The sequence below is a fragment of the Chlorocebus sabaeus genome, chromosome 14 (assembly GCF_047675955.1).
Source record: "Chlorocebus sabaeus isolate Y175 chromosome 14, mChlSab1.0.hap1, whole genome shotgun sequence".
In the NCBI taxonomy this organism is placed as follows: Eukaryota; Metazoa; Chordata; class Mammalia; order Primates; family Cercopithecidae; genus Chlorocebus; species Chlorocebus sabaeus.
The window spans coordinates 64,402,514-64,419,713 of record NC_132917.1 but is presented as its reverse complement, the minus strand read 5'-3'; the positions used below and the strand labels follow the sequence as shown (position 1 = coordinate 64,419,713).

Sequence of the window (17,200 nt, the reverse complement as noted above, 5' to 3'; positions counted from 1 at the left end):
CAGGAGAATAGCTTGAACCCGGGAGGCGGAGGTTGCCGTGAGCCGAGATCGTGCCACTATTGACTACAGACAGAGTGAGACTCTGTCTCCAAAAAAAAGAAGAAAAAAAAAAACAAACCACTATTCCAGGGGTTTAAATTTCATAACTGTCAAACATATAAAATAAGCAAATGGTAAATTTAAGATGGAAGGCAGTGCAAAAACATCTTTAAGCATTCACACTTCATTTTAAGAATATTCTCACAAGAAAAAAATGCTGGTTTCTTTTTTCTTTTCTTTTGGGGGTGGTAAAATAGGCTGTATTTTATTAGACTTTTGATATCAAAATGTTATCGGTTTTTTTGGACATCACTTAACACTACACTTTATTGTAAGGCAGGCACTGTTAAAACTTTGTATTAATTTTTTTCTGGGTAGGTAAGGTCACTTGCTGTTTTCTATAGAAAAGGAGCATGAATCAGTTATTTTTGAAAAGTCTAATCCATGATATTATAATATGACTATCAGGATAACTGGGATACCAATGACAGGCAAATTAATTTAAGTATTTAGTTTCAAAAAATCAGGTCCAGCCTGGAGCAAGGTATAAATTGAGTAAAATACTATAACATTAGTTAGTGCGTGCCAGGGCTAAGGGATGGTTGTGGGGCAGTGACTATGAAGGGTGTTCTTAATAGTGGTGGTGGTGGTGGTTACATGAATCTATCTATGTGATATGATAGAGACCTATATACACATATCGTACCAATGTCATGTTCCTGGCTTTTACATTATAGTATATTATGTAAGATGTAACCATGGAGGAAACTGGTGAAGGGTGCAAGGGACTTCTCTGTACTATATTTGCAACTTCCTGTAAATCTATAATTATTTCAGATAAGTTAAAAAACTGCTGAAAACCTAGTTTATAACCTACCTGCACAGCTAATAAATATTTAGAAAATATCTTCTTTAGCTGATCTTAAAAGGAAACAAACATCTCTAAGCATTCTAGCAGATTCAACTTACTCCACTTCTAGATCAGTGACACCTTTGCTCATACTCTACACTGAATGGACAAAATCTAGGTTTATGCAATAACAATTTCTGAATAAATGGAGCAAGTTCTTTCATGAACACATTCTATCTGAATGATGTCAAGTAGCTGGGTGCTTACAAATATTTCAATGATTTGCTGAAATCTGAGCTTCTCAAATAGGGTATGGTATTTAGAAGACAGCCAAAATCATAATGAAGTGATACACACGAATCAACATTTAATGGAAATGAAAAAAAGTGAAAGACAGGATACCAAAGCAAAAAAAGATTAAAACTAATGATGTTCACAAGTATGGAAACTCAAGAGAAAGCATGAGAATGAAGCATTTTAAAACCACTTGAAGCAATGTGGTATGAATTATTACTACAGAGAAAACAGCACTAGGCAAATAAGGTCATAATAAAAAGAACAAAAACATGGAGACAGGAGGCTTGGATTCTAGTCCTAGCAGTACCACTAATACATGGTTTTGAGTAAATCACTTAGACTTTCCAAATGTTTTCTTGCTGTAAAAAGTGAGCATAGTGGCCAGGTGCAGTGGCTCACGCCTGTAATCCCAACATTTTGGGAGGCCGAGGTGGGTGGATTACTTGAGGTCAGGAGTTCAAGGCCAGCCTGGGCAACATGGTGAAACCCATCTCCAATAAAAATATAAAAATCAGCCGGGTGTGGTGGCAGGTGCCTGCAATCCCAGCTACTTGGGAGGCTGAGGTAGGAGAATCGCTTGAACCCAGGAGACAGAAGTTGCAGTGAGCTGAGACTGCACCATTGCACTCTAGCCTGGGCAACATAGCAAAACTCGGTTTCAAAAAAAAAAAAAAAATTCAGCATGGAAATAGATAATCATTTTTTCTTCTAGCTCTAAAATTCTGATTCACAACTAAAATATATCAGGCAGTCTAAGAGGTTGCTAGTGGTGACTAGATAGATAACTGCTAGTCAGAGTGTTGACCCTACTTAACGATGAATAAAGTGTAAAGTATTGCCTTTACTAAGATGGAAATCAGTAGTGGTCACAATGGTGTGACCTTGAAATTTAGCAGATAAAAATGAAAACACACACACAATCCCAAAAAAGCTAAAATTACTGTTTTCACCTGTAAACTAAGTTATACATTTCTAAACAAGAGATGCAATAGTTATAAGATCAATGAATATAAGCCAATTTGGAAGACAAAAACAAACTCAGTGTGTACCAAAATTGGGATAGAACAGACAGACCCAAAAGCATGTAGTCATAATGGGAATTATCCAACTGTGCTTGTGCTAAGTTTGGAAGCCACTGTTACTTCTAGCACTAAAGGCTAGAGCTGTTCCATCTAAAAGAAATAAGACTAGTAGGAAGATGTAACTTCCTGCATGGCCAAAAAGTAAAATTATGTATATATACACACACACATTTGTGTATTTCATTTGTGTGTATGAAATCCACATGCGTGTGTGTGTGTGTATGTAGCATGCTAAACAAGAGTAGTAAGAAGTATCATTTTCTAGGCCGGGTGTGATGTCTCATGCCTTGTAATCCTGGCACTTTGGGAGGCTGAGGCGGGCAGATCACTTGAGGTCAGGAGTTTGAGACCAGCCTGCCCAACATGGTGAAACCCCATCTCTACTAAAAATACGAAAATTAGTCTGGTGTTGTTGCGTGTGCCTGTAGTCCCAGCTACTTGGGAGGCTAAGGCAGGAGAATCGCTTGAACCCTGGAGGTGGAGGCTGCAGTGAGCTGAGATCATGCCACTGCACTCCAGCCTGGGTGACACAGTAAGACTCTACCTAAAAAAAAAAAAATACACACATATAATATACACACACACATATATACATACACACATACATATATATATAATATATATATATAATTTTCTGTAAAGAGACTCTTTAGAAAATGTACTTCAGATGTTTGTTAAATTTTTTTTTTTTTCAAGGCAGGGTTTCACTCTGTTGCCCAGGCTAAAGTGCAGTGGTGTGAACATGGCTCACTGCAGCCTCAACCTTCTGAGCTCTAAGCGATTCTCCCACCTTAGCCTCCTGAGAGGCTGGGACTACAGGCTCATGCCATCATGCCTGGCTAATTTTTGTAGAGGCAGGGTTTTGCCATGTTGGTTAGGCTGGTCTTGAACTCCTGGGCTCAAGCAATCCACCTGCCTTGGCCTCCCAAAGTGCTGAGATTACAGGCATAAGCCACCACCCCTGCTCTGTTAAATATTTTAACCTGAGTCAGAGGTATGGAGTCAAGCAAGCACCATACAATTCTGTGATGGAGGTCAGGCATCTTAGCACAAAATTCTAAACACGTTTTTTCATTAGGTCATCTGGACTACTTTTTTGTCAAGTCCACAGTGAAATTATATAAGAAACATAAGCTATGACTAAAATGAAATACACAGTAAGATCAAATCAGCTAGAGGCAAAAAAGACAGGCAACAGCTAACTGACACAATAAGCAATAGTTTATGGGGTTGTAAGGTGGAAGTGGTTAGATGGAGGAGGAAGCAAGCAAAACTAGCAACAAATGGTCTCAATAAGAACAGCTCCATTTTCAGTGAACGTACCAAGTAGTTACTCAAAATCCTTTCCTAGTACCTAACACTGTAGGAATAAGAATGCAGATGGAGGCAGAAATAAAAATGTGCCATGGGAAAGGTAATTCTGAAATATGCATAGACAGGGCAGACCTGGGAGAGCAGTTTATAGCCAGAGGGCACATTGGGGCAACAAAATTGAGGTAACTAAGAACAGAGTCTACCTATGGAGACATTCTGCCCAAGCCACCTTGTCTGCTGCCCAACCATCAAGGCCAGGTATTATAAACATGGCCCACTAATTCAGTGCTAGTAATAAGCTGGCTTCAAAGTAACATTTAAGCTATGTCCAAGTATAAAACATAGTGGTACACAGCAGTAATATTAGATGTTTCTTGAAACACACCTAAAATGGTAGGACCTATGCTTTACATATTTTCTAAAGTATGTTCTTCAAAACACTAGTTCTGCAGGTGTTACCACTCCCCTCTCCTCTGGTCTCTGCAAAAAAAGGTCCTGTGGCCAAGTAAATCTGAGAAATGAATTAAAATTAAGGCCATTCATTGCAGGACCCTTCAGTGTCCTTAATGTGTGTTGTGATCTCTAAGGGTAGTTATGGGGGTATGATATGAAGTACTTCCCAAACTTACTTTACCCTGGAACCGAACCATCTCTAAATGGTTTTAATGGGGATTTAATATTCAATGAGAACACATTTTGGGAAAGGCTGTCCAAGCATACACTTTTTGTGTTAGATACAACTAAAGATGACATCTAAGGTTAAGAAATTACAAAACATGGCAAGAATATGTTTTAGAAATGGTAATGTTCACTTAAAAATACTAAGCTTCTAAAAATACAATATTTAACCAGCACTGAGTCAGTTTCTAACTTGATATGGAAAGAGTAAGCAAGCCCAAATGGCCCATTTTACCTAGACAAAAAGTGAGAGAAGACTTTATATTAACATATTAGTCTGAAAAAAAATTTGTGCTTAAGTGTGCCAAGGAGGTCAAGAATAAGAAAGGCAAGACAGTTTTCTGGCTGGGTGTGGTGGCTCACACCATAATCCCAGCACTTTGGGAAGCTGAGGTGGGTGGATCACCTGAGGTCACAAGTTCGATACCAGCTTGGCCAACATGGTGAAACCCTATCTCTACTAAAAACACAAAAATTAGCTGGGCATGTTGGCACATGCCTGTAGTCCCAGCTACTTGGGAGGCTGAGGCAGGAGAATTGCTTGAACCCGGGAGGCAGAGGTTATAGTAAGCCAAGATCGCACTACTGCACTCCAGCCTGGGAGACAGAGCAAGACTCCATCTCAAAAAAAAAAAAAAAGTAAGACAGTTTTCTATTTTCCTAATCCATAGATTGTTCAGTTAAAGGTCACGTCATTTTCGAGTTAAATAACCATTTTGCTTAAACTCTAAAAACAAGTTTAAGGCAATGGACATACCTAACCTTTACTACTGCTTTATAAAATTTCACAGGATTCCAGGAAAAATACTAGTTCTGCAGGTGTTACTACTCCCCTGTACACTAGCAGACTTATAGAGTTGGTATAAATACAGTGTTTCCTTTTTTCTTTTTGAAAATCCAGCACTTACCAGATTTGTGTCAGTAATTATGATTACACAATATTCAAAGTGTAAGGGACTTTAGAGATATTCATTTTAAACCCTTCAATTTATAGATAAAGAGACTAAGGCCTGGAAAGGTTTAAGAACTTACCCATAATCACCCATTTCTCAAATTGAGCTTTTGTTTTCAAAAATTAAAGATGATTTGTTCATTGTATTCCAAGGGATGTTAATCAAAATCATATCCATCATTAAATCAAGCTTTAAAAATATTTTTAAAACAGTCATAAATGAAGGAAAAAGGCAGTATGTGTGGATATACATGCATAAACATATTTATACACATACAGATATTTTTACCTGGAACTGATCAGATGTACATGTGTTCATATCTGGTGACATGGTGGCTGTCTGACCGATGGAAGCTATTTTTTCTGCAGCAGAAAGTGGTTTCAATGGTTCCTTGGTGGGCTCTAACATACCCTGAAAAAGGAATATTAGCCTTTAATGGTGGTAGGGGGCACAGCCCACAAGCTTAAGTTAATCTATCAGAAAGGAGAAACTAAAAAACAGGTCACTTGGAAAGTACTGAAGACAAAAAGGAAGTAGTCTTTTTGTTTTTTTTTCTAAGAGACATTTTTAAGAGACAAGGTCTCACTATGTTGCCCAGGCTGGACTCAAACTCCTTGGCTCAAGGGATCCTCTTGCCTCAAGCTCATGTCACCACACCTGGCTATTCTTAAATTTTATTTACTGAAAATCCTATAGCACTATAATGAGAACCATTCACAATACCTTTAGAATCAAAAGTTTTTAAAGCAAGACTTTGTATTGTAAATCAGATGTTTTAAAGTACAGGGTTATTACTGTCACATGAAAGCATAAGCACCAACTCGGGATGGGTTGGGGGAGACAACAATATGTCACATCTAACCTCTAAAAATCCAACACTTTAATGACACTAAAATGGAAAGGGCACCCTTTGTACACATTACCCCATGGTGGTGTGAGAAGTGAGAGCTGATTCTAAAACACGCCATATAATATGACATCTATATTCTTCAGTGTAAATGTAATGTTTGATCCTGATCCCTATGACGGCACTGGAAACTTAGTACTTAGTTCCTTGGACAGGCAAAGCAGATATACAGCCTTTTTAGAGAGGAAAACATCTTACAGGTTCCACAGGGTTTGTTACAAATCTAATATACTTTTTTTTTTTTAAATTGAGATGGAGTTTCGCTCTTGCTGCCCAGGATGGAGTGCAGTGGCGTGATCTTGGCTCACTGCAACCTCTACCTCCTGGGTTCAAGCGATTCTCCTGCCTTAGCCTCCTGGGTAGCTAAGAAACAGGTGTCCACCACCATGTGTGGCTCATTTTTTGTATTTTTTTAGTAGAGATGGGACGTTGGCCAGGCTGGTCTTGAACTCCTGACCTCAGGTGATCCACCTGTCTCGGCCTCCCAAAGTGCTAGGATTACAGGCGTGAGCCACCGCACCCGGCCTAATATGCTTTTTGAGTAAGAAAGATAGATGTTCAGTATGGCTACAGAAACAGGAAAAAAAATCAGTATTTCTCATCAACACTCTACCAAACTCAAAATGGGCCATAATCTAGGTCTGAAAAAAGTCAAACTGTTACATGTTTTAAAATAATATCTGATAAGCTTTTGAATATTTTTCAATCAAAGGTTATATCCTAGACAAAATCACACTTAACTGGACCAAAAAGAAACAAACAAAACAAAACTCAAAGCTGCTAAGTCATTAATGTTAGAATCTGTAAATTTCTAAAAATTTCAGGAGAATCCCTGCCTCCTCCCTTCCCCAATAAAATAGGCGTAAACTAAAACAGTTTGCAGAATCAATTCCTAACAGTAGCACATCTGAAAGGCTTTAACCCAGCAGCTAGAAAAATGAAAGAAGTTCATGGTCTGACTCAATACCATAAGTATTATACAGGCTCTCCAGTGTGCCTGTATGCAGAGTCGATACATTTGGTAAACAATTACTAGTCTCAGCCTAGGCTTGTAATTTGAATGATCACTTTAAGCAGTGGTTCTAAAATTGTGATCCCCGATCAGCAGCTTCTGTGTCACCTTGGAACTTGTCAGATGTACAAATTCTCGAGCCTACCTCAGAAATACTGAACAAGAAACGGGGGTGGCGGGGGGGGGGGGGGGGTGCTCAGCAATTTGTGTTTTAACAAGTCTTCCAAGTGATTCTGATACACATGAAAGTTTGAGAACCAGTGGCTTAAATGATCATTTCAGGTACTATTTCTCCAGGTGAGATCAAAAGATTATTGAACATCTCATACATGTAAGGCACCATGGGTAAAGTTAGCTATAATTAAAACTTGATATTAAAAGAAAGGTTTCTAAATGAAAGATATCACAAAGATGGAGGAGGGGAGATACATTTATATTCATTAAACTTTGGTATTAAAGCTTATATAGAAATAGTAGCTATAGGTATGAGCTGATAGATGTGAAAATAAACTGGAAAAAAGGTGGCAGGAAGGAAAGAAGTGGAAAAAAAAGTCCATAGAAATAGTAAAAATATTTCTAATAAAGGTTGAAAAATAAAGCATAAGCTTTAGCTTCTAACTCCTCACAAACCTCACAGAACTGGTTAATGGGGTGAGGCTACACATTAGCATTAAGTAGGTCACTGCCCTTAATATGCTGAATGAAAGTGCCTACAAATTAAATTCCTAGTTCCATAACATCAACAACCTCTGGAGTGCTACTCCTTGAGAAAAAAAGAAATCCAAATAACCAAAAAGTTAAAGAAATGTTCAGCATTATATTTACCTACCACAGAAAACAATGGGGATCATCAAAGTGTTTTTAAAGTACATGATAAAAACCATTTACGAAGGAGTAAACACTGATTTAAAAAAAACAAAACTCTAGAAAATTCCACAAAAATCAAAATGTTCCAATTCAAAATCAATAATTAGTGCTTATTCATGGAGAAAGTTTATAGATTTAAAGGTCAAGTTCCACAGCAAATTGTCACATGCACATAATGGATTGTATAAATTCTATACCAAAGATTCCTTCATTATTTTTCCCTTATTTCCAATTTAACGGTTAATGTTTTCAGTTTGATGGGACATTTTTATTCATCAATAAAAATATATTTTTTTCATCAATAAAAAAGACACACCAAAAAACACAAACATCAAACTTTAAAATGTGACTGAGTCTTGAGAAGGAACAGAATGAAAATGTCTGTTTTCCGGTACTACCTGGCATATCTGAAAAAACAAAATTCAACACATTTAAAACATTAATGGAAAAACTAAGAACCCATTATAAGTCCTGGCTCATTTTAATTTCACTATAATTTGGTGTTTCTAAGCTTTTATATACATCTATAGCCTCAATATTGCATTATTTAAAATTAATAACTGAATTAAAACAAATTACATCTCTAGGCCTTCAGATACTTCAGCTGCTTTTTCTTTTTTCTTTTTTTTTTTGAGACGGAGTCTCGCTCTGTCTCCCAGGCTGGAGTGCAGTGGCCGGATCTCAGCTCACTGCAAGCTCCGCCTCCCGGGTTTATGCCATTCTCCTGCCTCAGCCTCCCGAGTAGCTGGGACTACGGGCGCCCGCCACCTCGCCCGGCTAGTTTTTTGTATTTTTTAGTAGAGACGGGGTTTCACCGTGTTAGCCAGGATGGTCTCGATCTCCTGACCTCGTGATCCACCCGTCTCGGCCTCCCAAAGTGCTGGGATTACAGGCTTGAGCCACTGCGCCCGGCCCCAGCTGCTTTTTCTTTAAAGCAAGTTTAGAAAAGAAAAAGAATCCTCCAAAGGTGCATTTTACAAACAGTTATATATGCTAATATTAGTAAGATAAAAATTTTCAATCTAAAACAAAACAGTATCTGTAATTAATGAAATATTTTAAAAGTCCTGCGATCAGTATTTGATGGGATTTGAGTTCAAAAAAGATCTATTTATACCCTTCAGATTCCAACACTAAACATCTCTTAAATAGCATGACACAGAAATATATTTTAAGATAATTTTACAGAATAAATGCAGTAATGATAAATACATGCAGAGAGATTTTTGTACTTACCAATCCTGCTGCATACATGGGTACTATAACAGGCTGCTTCTTATTGCCCGTGAAGAGCTACACACACGTGTTAGACAGACAGAAAGAACATATATTTAGAGAATAATCTATCATACAATGAAAGTTTCCAAATATGCTTGTGATGTTTTATTACATATATTGGGAATAATAAATTGATGAAACTTAAAAATTGCCCATATGGGGTTATTTTATCTCCCAGTCCAATTCCTTCATTTTATATTTAAGAAAAACTACTAAAACAATTTTTTCTAAAAATAAGTATTGAAGAAAAATTTAGGTAGATTGATGTTTAAAAGTCAGCACGTTCAATATAAAGGAACATTTAAACCAAATATTTATTTTCTGAGGAACTAGCTTACCACAGCTTAAACAGAAGTATAACAATTTTAAAACACCCACAGGTTGATTAAAAGATTTTTCAAGGTACCAACAAACTCACAATGTTTCGGGTGTCTATTCCCAAGGAGCACAAAAGCTTCTTGTTGCTATGGGAGCCGCCCCACTGGTATCTCAAGCCATGTGCATCATGGATATCCTGTAGCTCAGTCCACACATCTAGCAATTCCCTGCAAAGGCCATGATGAAGCCATAAACAATAGGTTACTCAGTAACTTTCACCATGAGTTCTACTTATAATATGGCTGTGACATGTTACACATTCCAATTACTCTTGGGTCCAACATAAGTATATAACTATTTGAATGAAATCAAGAGCCAACACTTACAGTCACTAGAAAAATAACTAAGTGAGGCCGGGCATGGTGGCTCATGCCTGTAATTCCAGCACTTTGGGAGGCCGAGGCGGGCGGATCACCTGAGGTCAGGAGTTCTAGACCAGCCTGGCCAACATGGTGAAACCCCATCTCTACTAAAAAATACAAAAAATTAGCCAGACATGGTGGTGGGCGCCTGCAATCCCAGCTACTCAGGAGGCCAAGGCAGGAGAATCGCTTGACCCAGGAGGAAGAGGTTGCAGTGAGCCAAGATCACTCCAGCCTGGGCAACAGAGTGAGACTCTGTCTCAAAGAAAAAAAGGTATTTCATTGTGAAATTTCGGAACATCAGCAACAAAGAGATCTTAAACTATAAATTTAATGTGAGAGTAGAATAAAATTTTACCTCCTATCTATCTTTTTTCTCAGAAGGCTGTTGGAGGATGTGCTCCACCAAAATGGGATCTAAGTGAAGGGAAGTCCCAAGACAACATATGTATAAGCCCAGACTGAAACCATTCTAGATGGGAGCAGAATAAGGGGTTGGATCACAAGTGTATGAACAAGCTCTCAAAGGGTAGGGAAACACTAATGAAAAAGAGAAGCCCAGGAAGAAGTTTTACTATAAAGAAAACAGTGGCTTAAGAGTAAACAATATATACATGATTATAATAATGAAAATGCCAAATAAGAAATTAACCAAAAACTGATATATGAGGAAGATGAGGGGAGGAGAATAGCAGAGGTAAGATCTAAATTTTCAGTTACCATTCTAAGAAGTCAAAAAATAATATATAACATCAGTTGATTAGAATACTGATTTAGAAATATAAAAACAAACAGCTCAAAAGGAAAGAGGCAGGGAGTTTAGGTTTTGACACAATGTTTTTGAGCCTTAATTTTTTTTTTTTTTTTAAATTTTTTGGAGATAGAGTCTTGCTCTGTCACTCAGGCTGGAGTGCAATGATCTTGGCTCACTGCAACCTCCATCTTCTGGGTTCAAGCGATTCTTGTGCTTCAGCCTCAATCCCAAATAGCTGGGATTACAGGCATGCGCCACCACACCCTACTAATTTTTTGTATTTTTTAGTAGAGACAGGGTTTCACCATGTTGGTTAGGCTGGTCTCAAACTCCTGACCTCAGGTGATCCACTGCGCCCGGCCTGAACCTTAATGTTTTAAGATAAACTTATAAATTAGAACTGCTGAAAGTAACAAAAACACATGCTATCTAAAAACTCTCTTCTACTTACCCACTTTCAGGTAAGGCCTCTCTTGTTTTTATTGGCAAAGTGCTTGTTTCCAGCAAGTGCTTCAGGGAAGTAACTTCCTCTTCAGCATCAGGGACAAGTATGGAAGGAAAACATGCTTCGAAAATTCGCTCCAGGCGGTTTAATAAAGCTGTCTGCATCAAAACACCCCCCAAAAGTTTATTTTCATTTAATTTTGATATCATAGTAATAGCATTAAAATGCAAACACATGCACACCCTGTCCACTACTGTAAGAACCATCACTCAGATACAGAAAACACTAAGTGAAAAGAACACAACTACTCACGAAACAATCACTCTAAATGATTAATTTAAATAATGATGATGAGCTACGTAGCTGGCAAGTAAAAGCAACGTGCCAAGCAATATACCTGCTACTTTACATGCAGTATCTTAATCTATTACAAAATTCTACAAAAAATAAATTACCCAATTCTACAGTGAGAAAGCAATCTCAATGTGTGAATAATCTGCCCAAAGCAAAACCCAAAAAAACCCAGAGAGCATTTATATTCTTTCCACCACACTGGAATGTCTCTTACCACCACTCATCTACTCTAGATTTAGGAACAAAAAGATCGGATGCTTGTGAGAAGTATTATGCTATTATAGCTAAACAATCCTTTTTTTTGGACATAAACACGAATTTTGATAGCCTTTTGGAAATACTTTTGCTGCTAATAGTACAAACCAAAGTAGGAAAGAATGTCTCAATTTTTACTGATAAAAAATTCAAAAAGCTCATTCATCATTTTGGTGATATGTATTATCTTTTAGATATTCCATTTCTACTCGTCTTTGTTGCATGTGTATTTTTGAATAGAATACTACCTTTCTCCTAAGTAAAGCTTTCATATTCCCCAGAGCAGTTTCACCAAGAACAAACAGATAAATCTCTTGGCATTTTTTTTTTTTACGTATTTTTATTAACTAAAACTTGTTGGATTTAGATCAACTTAGTTTTGGTACCACTAGGTTTACTATACCTGTGTAACCTACAATAACATTTATTCCTATTTTCCTATTTCAGATACATGTAATATATTTTCCAACTTAGCCCAGTTTACCACGTAAACATCAACTACGAATACAAATTGTTAGTAAGTTAAAGCCTGCTGTAAGATTAAGTTTACTATTGAATTGACACAGACTGTATGAGCAAAATGCCACATCATGGTGGTACTTCCTGCCAAGTAACAAAAACAAGCTGATACTTGATTTCTGTTTTGTAGTGTAGTGAGCACCCAAGAAAATTAAAAAAAAAAAAAAAAAAAAGAAAAGGAAAAAATTTCACCTTTTCTGAATCCAAATCTCTTTTGGAAGCTGTATCAGAGCAAAAATTTAACACTGCATAATTAGTCTCAGGGTACTCTTTTGTAATTCTACAAAAGTTACATCATAATTATATTCATGTGTGTGATATTGGAAAAGGTTCTCACTATCAATTATGAACCCTAAGTAAAGGGTAGCCTCAAGATCCCAAGGCTTGTGAAACTTGAGTGCGTCAAGGGGCCCTTGCTCTCACTTGCCTCAACAGAGGGAACGGACAGACATTATTTTCAAAGAGATCAGATAACCACCTAATTGGATACATGATTGGCTCCTCCTGGGCAGGGAAGATAAACAAAAAATTCACATATGACCAAATTTTATTTCTCTGTAAATTAAATCTTTCTTGTATCCTCTTTGTAATCTTTTTAATGGGATAGGAAAAAAATGTTTACCACAGGAAGAAAAGAAATGACCCTAAAACATATCCAACCACTTGGGCAATGTTACACATAACTGCCAGGTGTCAAGACACCAGCAAAATTCTCAAATGAGTGGAATGAAGCTGAGGCAAAGAAACATTACCTAATTGCCTCAATTTTTACTTCTTCTTCAGCCTTTTCCCATAAAGGATATAAGTTGAATGGAAATTTCTAAAGAAAGTTTCATATATGTTTAGGATCAGATATTACATTAGATTGCTTCAAATCTTATGTTGAATAAGATAAAGCAGGAGATTAGCAATCTTTTCTTTAGAGAGCCAGATAGTAAATACATTGGGCCTTGTAGGCCATTCGTAAAGGAATAAGCAGGGGTATGTTCCAGTGAAACTTATTTACAAAAACAGGCGGCAGGACATATTCATTCTGTGGGTCATGGTTTGACCCTTGAGATAGAGCTGTAAATAATAAATAACCAGCATCCATTAACAGCATTGCCCAACATTTTTTTTTTTTTTTTTTTTTGAGATGGTCTCACTCTGTCACCCAGGCTGGAGTGCAGTGGCGCAATCTCGGCTCACTGCAAGCTCCGCCTCCCGGGTTCACACCATTCTCCTGCCTCAGCCTCCCAAGTAGCTGGGACTACAGGTGCCCACCACCACGCCCGGCTAATTTTTTATTTTTAGTAGACGGGGTTTCACTGTGTTAGCCAGGATGGTCTCAATCTCTTGACCTGGTGATCTGCCCGCCTCGGCCTCTCAAAGTGCTGGGATTACAGGCGTGAGCCACCGCGCCCAGCCCAAAGATTTTTATTAAAATTAAATTTGCTCTGACATTTTACTTTTAAACGTGTATCAATTTCCGGCCAGGTGCAGTGTCTCACGCCTGTAATCCCAGCACTTTGGGAAGCCGAGGCGGGTGGATTGCTTGAGGTCAGGAGTTTGAAACCAGCCTGGCCAACGTGGTGAAACCCCATCTCTACTAAAAATACAAAAATTAGCAGGGCATGGTGGTACACACCTGTAGTCCCAGCTACTCAGGAGGTTGAGGCATGAGAATCGCTTGAACCAGGCAGGTGGAGGTGGGCTGTGAGCTGAGATCGTGCCATTGTAGTCCAGCCTGGGTGATAGAGCAAGACTTGGTCTCCAAAAAAAGTATATCAATTTCCATAAGACCAGTTTGGTGGTAAGGGCATCCTGTAACGAGTTTCTCACCACTATCTTGTTCTTGGTAATAAATAAGGCCAAATTTAACTTACTATTAGTTAATTCCAGTAAGTAAATGACTGGTATAACACTTCAATAGAGGGCTATAGATCCAGGGGCTAAGACTCCAGTTTCTGCATTTATTTTTATTTTTATTTTTTTTGAGACAGAGTCTTACTCTGTCACCGAGGCTGGAGTGTAGTGGTGTGATCTCAGCTCACTGCAACCTTGGCCTCCCAGGTTCAAGCGACTCTGCTGCCTTAGTCTCCCAAGTAACTGGGATTACAGGCGCCCGCCACTGTTTCTGCCCAGTTTCTGCATTTATAATCCGGAGATATCAGGGTCTATTTACCTCATGCGGTGGACGATAATTTAGAGGATTAAATACTTGGCACCCAGGGTGTCAGAGGTGGCAGTTTTTATCATTACTACTGTTATTATACAGATGATACATATAGACACAGGTGGCTTGCCAGGGAATGAAATAAATGAGTCTCAAAATAGAATCAAAGCTCACTAAGAATATTTCTCTACCATGATTTAGCATTCTAAATCACTATGAAAATACTTATCTCAATTTATCAATTTCTACCACATTATAACAAGAAATTAATCCAAGTATTGTGCATCCTTCCCAAGGTCATCCCTGTTGAGTTGGGAGGAAAAAAAAAGTACCTAGTTTTAAGTATCTATTTTTAAGAGTCTCATATAAATGAAACCTGCTATGGTTACTCCTTGTAGAGTTTACATTTTGGATATTGGTGGTTGGCTTATTGGTATTATGACTTAAATCTTGATTGCATTATGAAACACAAAATGTGTAAACCACACATTAGGCATTAAGAATACTTTGCTTCTCAGCCAGGCACGGTGGCTCACGCTTGTAATCCCAGCACTTTGGGAGGCCGAGGCGGGCGGATCACGAGGTCAGGAGTTCAAGACCAGCCTGACCAACATTGTGAAACCCTGTCTTTACTAAAAATACAAAAAAAATAGCTGGGTGTGGTGGTGGGTGCCTATAATTCCAGCTATGTGGGAGGCCGAGGCAAGGAGAATCGCTTGAACCTGGGAGGCAGAAGCGCAAGACTCCATCTCAAGAAGAGTACTTTGCTTCCTAAGAAGCAAAATAGTTAAACATGCAAAAATGTGATGTAACACAGTCCAAATAACTTGGTAAGTAGAACAGTTACAAGAATATAACTAATATAATACTCAGAAGAAGAGAAGTTAAAATAACCTACCACAAGAACAGTTTCTCTTATGACCAGACAGGTTTTTTTCAGGAAACAGATTTTCCCAAACAGATTGTTAATCAGACACTACTTTTTTTTGAAGAAATCATTGTTATTTTGAACATAAAATTTGAGCACTTGGGATAAAAAGTGTATCAAAACTGTGAGAGTGGCAAAGGTTTCAAGTTTGTTTTTCAAAAATTTTTTTTGGGGGTACATATATTAAGTATTTTAATCTGTTTTAAATTACAATCATCCTCTCAATATCAGCCAAGGATAGTTTAACATATGCATATAAATTAGTGGTAAAATTCAGTATCACATCAAAACTCAAGTTATAGTAAAATATTAAACTTGGATTTCTTCTTATGAGTAAAAAGGTACTTTGCTTATATTACCCTGCTTGTGTGAACTCCTATTTCAATACAGAGTACATGTAGCCATAATGGGAAATCTACTGGTTTTGATTAGGTGGGGGCACAACACAAATCTTCAAACTCCTTGTAGCAGATTAATGCAGAAAAAGGTTGCATCAAACAGTGACATTTATTAACATATTACAGTACATGTGGACTTGAATTAGATGTAAAATCCCAAAAAATAGATACTTCATTATTTAGAATTGGTGAAGTGAGACTGGCTGAGCTCTAGTTTCCTTAGGCACATAAGGCAGTATAGGTAAAGCAAACAATATTATTTTAACCCAGATCAGGAAAGTGGGAGCCTAAATTCAGCAAAAGATCAAAAGATGTACTCTGAAACCTACTCAGAAACTGCAAAAGCTTGCTATGGTGCATCATAATTTTCATTCAATGTTCACATAGTGCCTACCACGTGGCAGACATTATTCTAAATGCTTTATAAATTTTAGCTCATTTAAGTTTCAAAAGAACCATGTGAGGGAGGTAATAATATTATCTCCATTTCCTGGATGAGAAAAGCAGAGCAGAAAAAGGTTAACTTTCCTGTGGTCACACGAATATTAAGTGGAATATTAGGCTGAGTTCCTACCCAGGAAGTATAGCTTCAGAGTAGGTGCTCCTAACCACTATATTATGTTGTCATCAAAGGGGTTCTAAGTCCAATTTCTAAAAATTACAAGAGCTTTGAGGGCAGGGACTATGTCTTTTTCTTGAATTTCTAGTACCTAGGTTCCGGCACATACTTGGTATTAATGTGCACTAGTTTAAAACAAAAAACAAAAAACAAAAAAAAAAACCACTTTGTCTTCATTTAGGACTGCAGGGGGCATAATTGTTCTACTTATAAAAGTATATCTTATTGTAAGCCATCTAAATCATTTTTATACACAGGTTGGGCATATTTAAATAATTATAAGACATATAATAGCCAAATTTTGTCTTCTATATACCATACTATGCTTGACGCTCTACATGTATTTACTCCATGAATCTTCTAAGAGAAACTCCAGAGGTATTATTGTTTTCATATTATAGATGAAGAAACTATAGTTCAGGAAGATTCAGATAATTAACCATAGCCTTACTGGTGGTATAGTACACAGCGAGATTTGATCCAAAGTCTGACTGCAAAGCCTACATTCTTTTCACTAAACCATGTTTCCCCCACTTTTTGTGGTCTTTCAAAACATTTCCAGACATTATTAGATAAAGGATTTACCTGTTAAATGTGCAGTGATAACTATGCTTAAAGCAAATGACTTCATCAAACACTAAAATTCATCATTTTCAACAAAGTTAGTTGTTAATTCTTACTAAAGAGTCAGGGCTGCATTCTGAAAATGAGGGTAACAAATAAATGCACACATACTTAGCATACTAAACATTTAGC

At 37.5% G+C, this 17,200-nt stretch overlaps 1 protein-coding gene across 3 annotated transcripts in view; it reads right to left on the bottom strand.

Annotated features, from left to right (window-relative positions):
- AFTPH (aftiphilin) overlaps window positions 1-17,200 on the bottom strand; it is a 69,513-nt gene that overhangs the window by 14,235 nt on the left and 38,078 nt on the right. For all 3 annotated transcript variants that reach the window (XR_005243369.2, XM_007970446.3, XM_007970445.3), the window contains exons 3-6: window positions 11,223-11,374; window positions 9,696-9,822; window positions 9,236-9,292; window positions 5,502-5,624 (exon numbers count right to left, since the gene is read on the bottom strand). Coding sequence is in view for 2 of the 3 variants with exons in the window: in XM_007970446.3 (XP_007968637.3) it covers window positions 5,502-5,624; window positions 9,236-9,292; window positions 9,696-9,822; window positions 11,223-11,374 (459 nt within the window). In the remaining variant the exon portion in view is untranslated. The remainder of the gene's footprint in view (window positions 1-5,501; window positions 5,625-9,235; window positions 9,293-9,695; window positions 9,823-11,222; window positions 11,375-17,200) is intronic.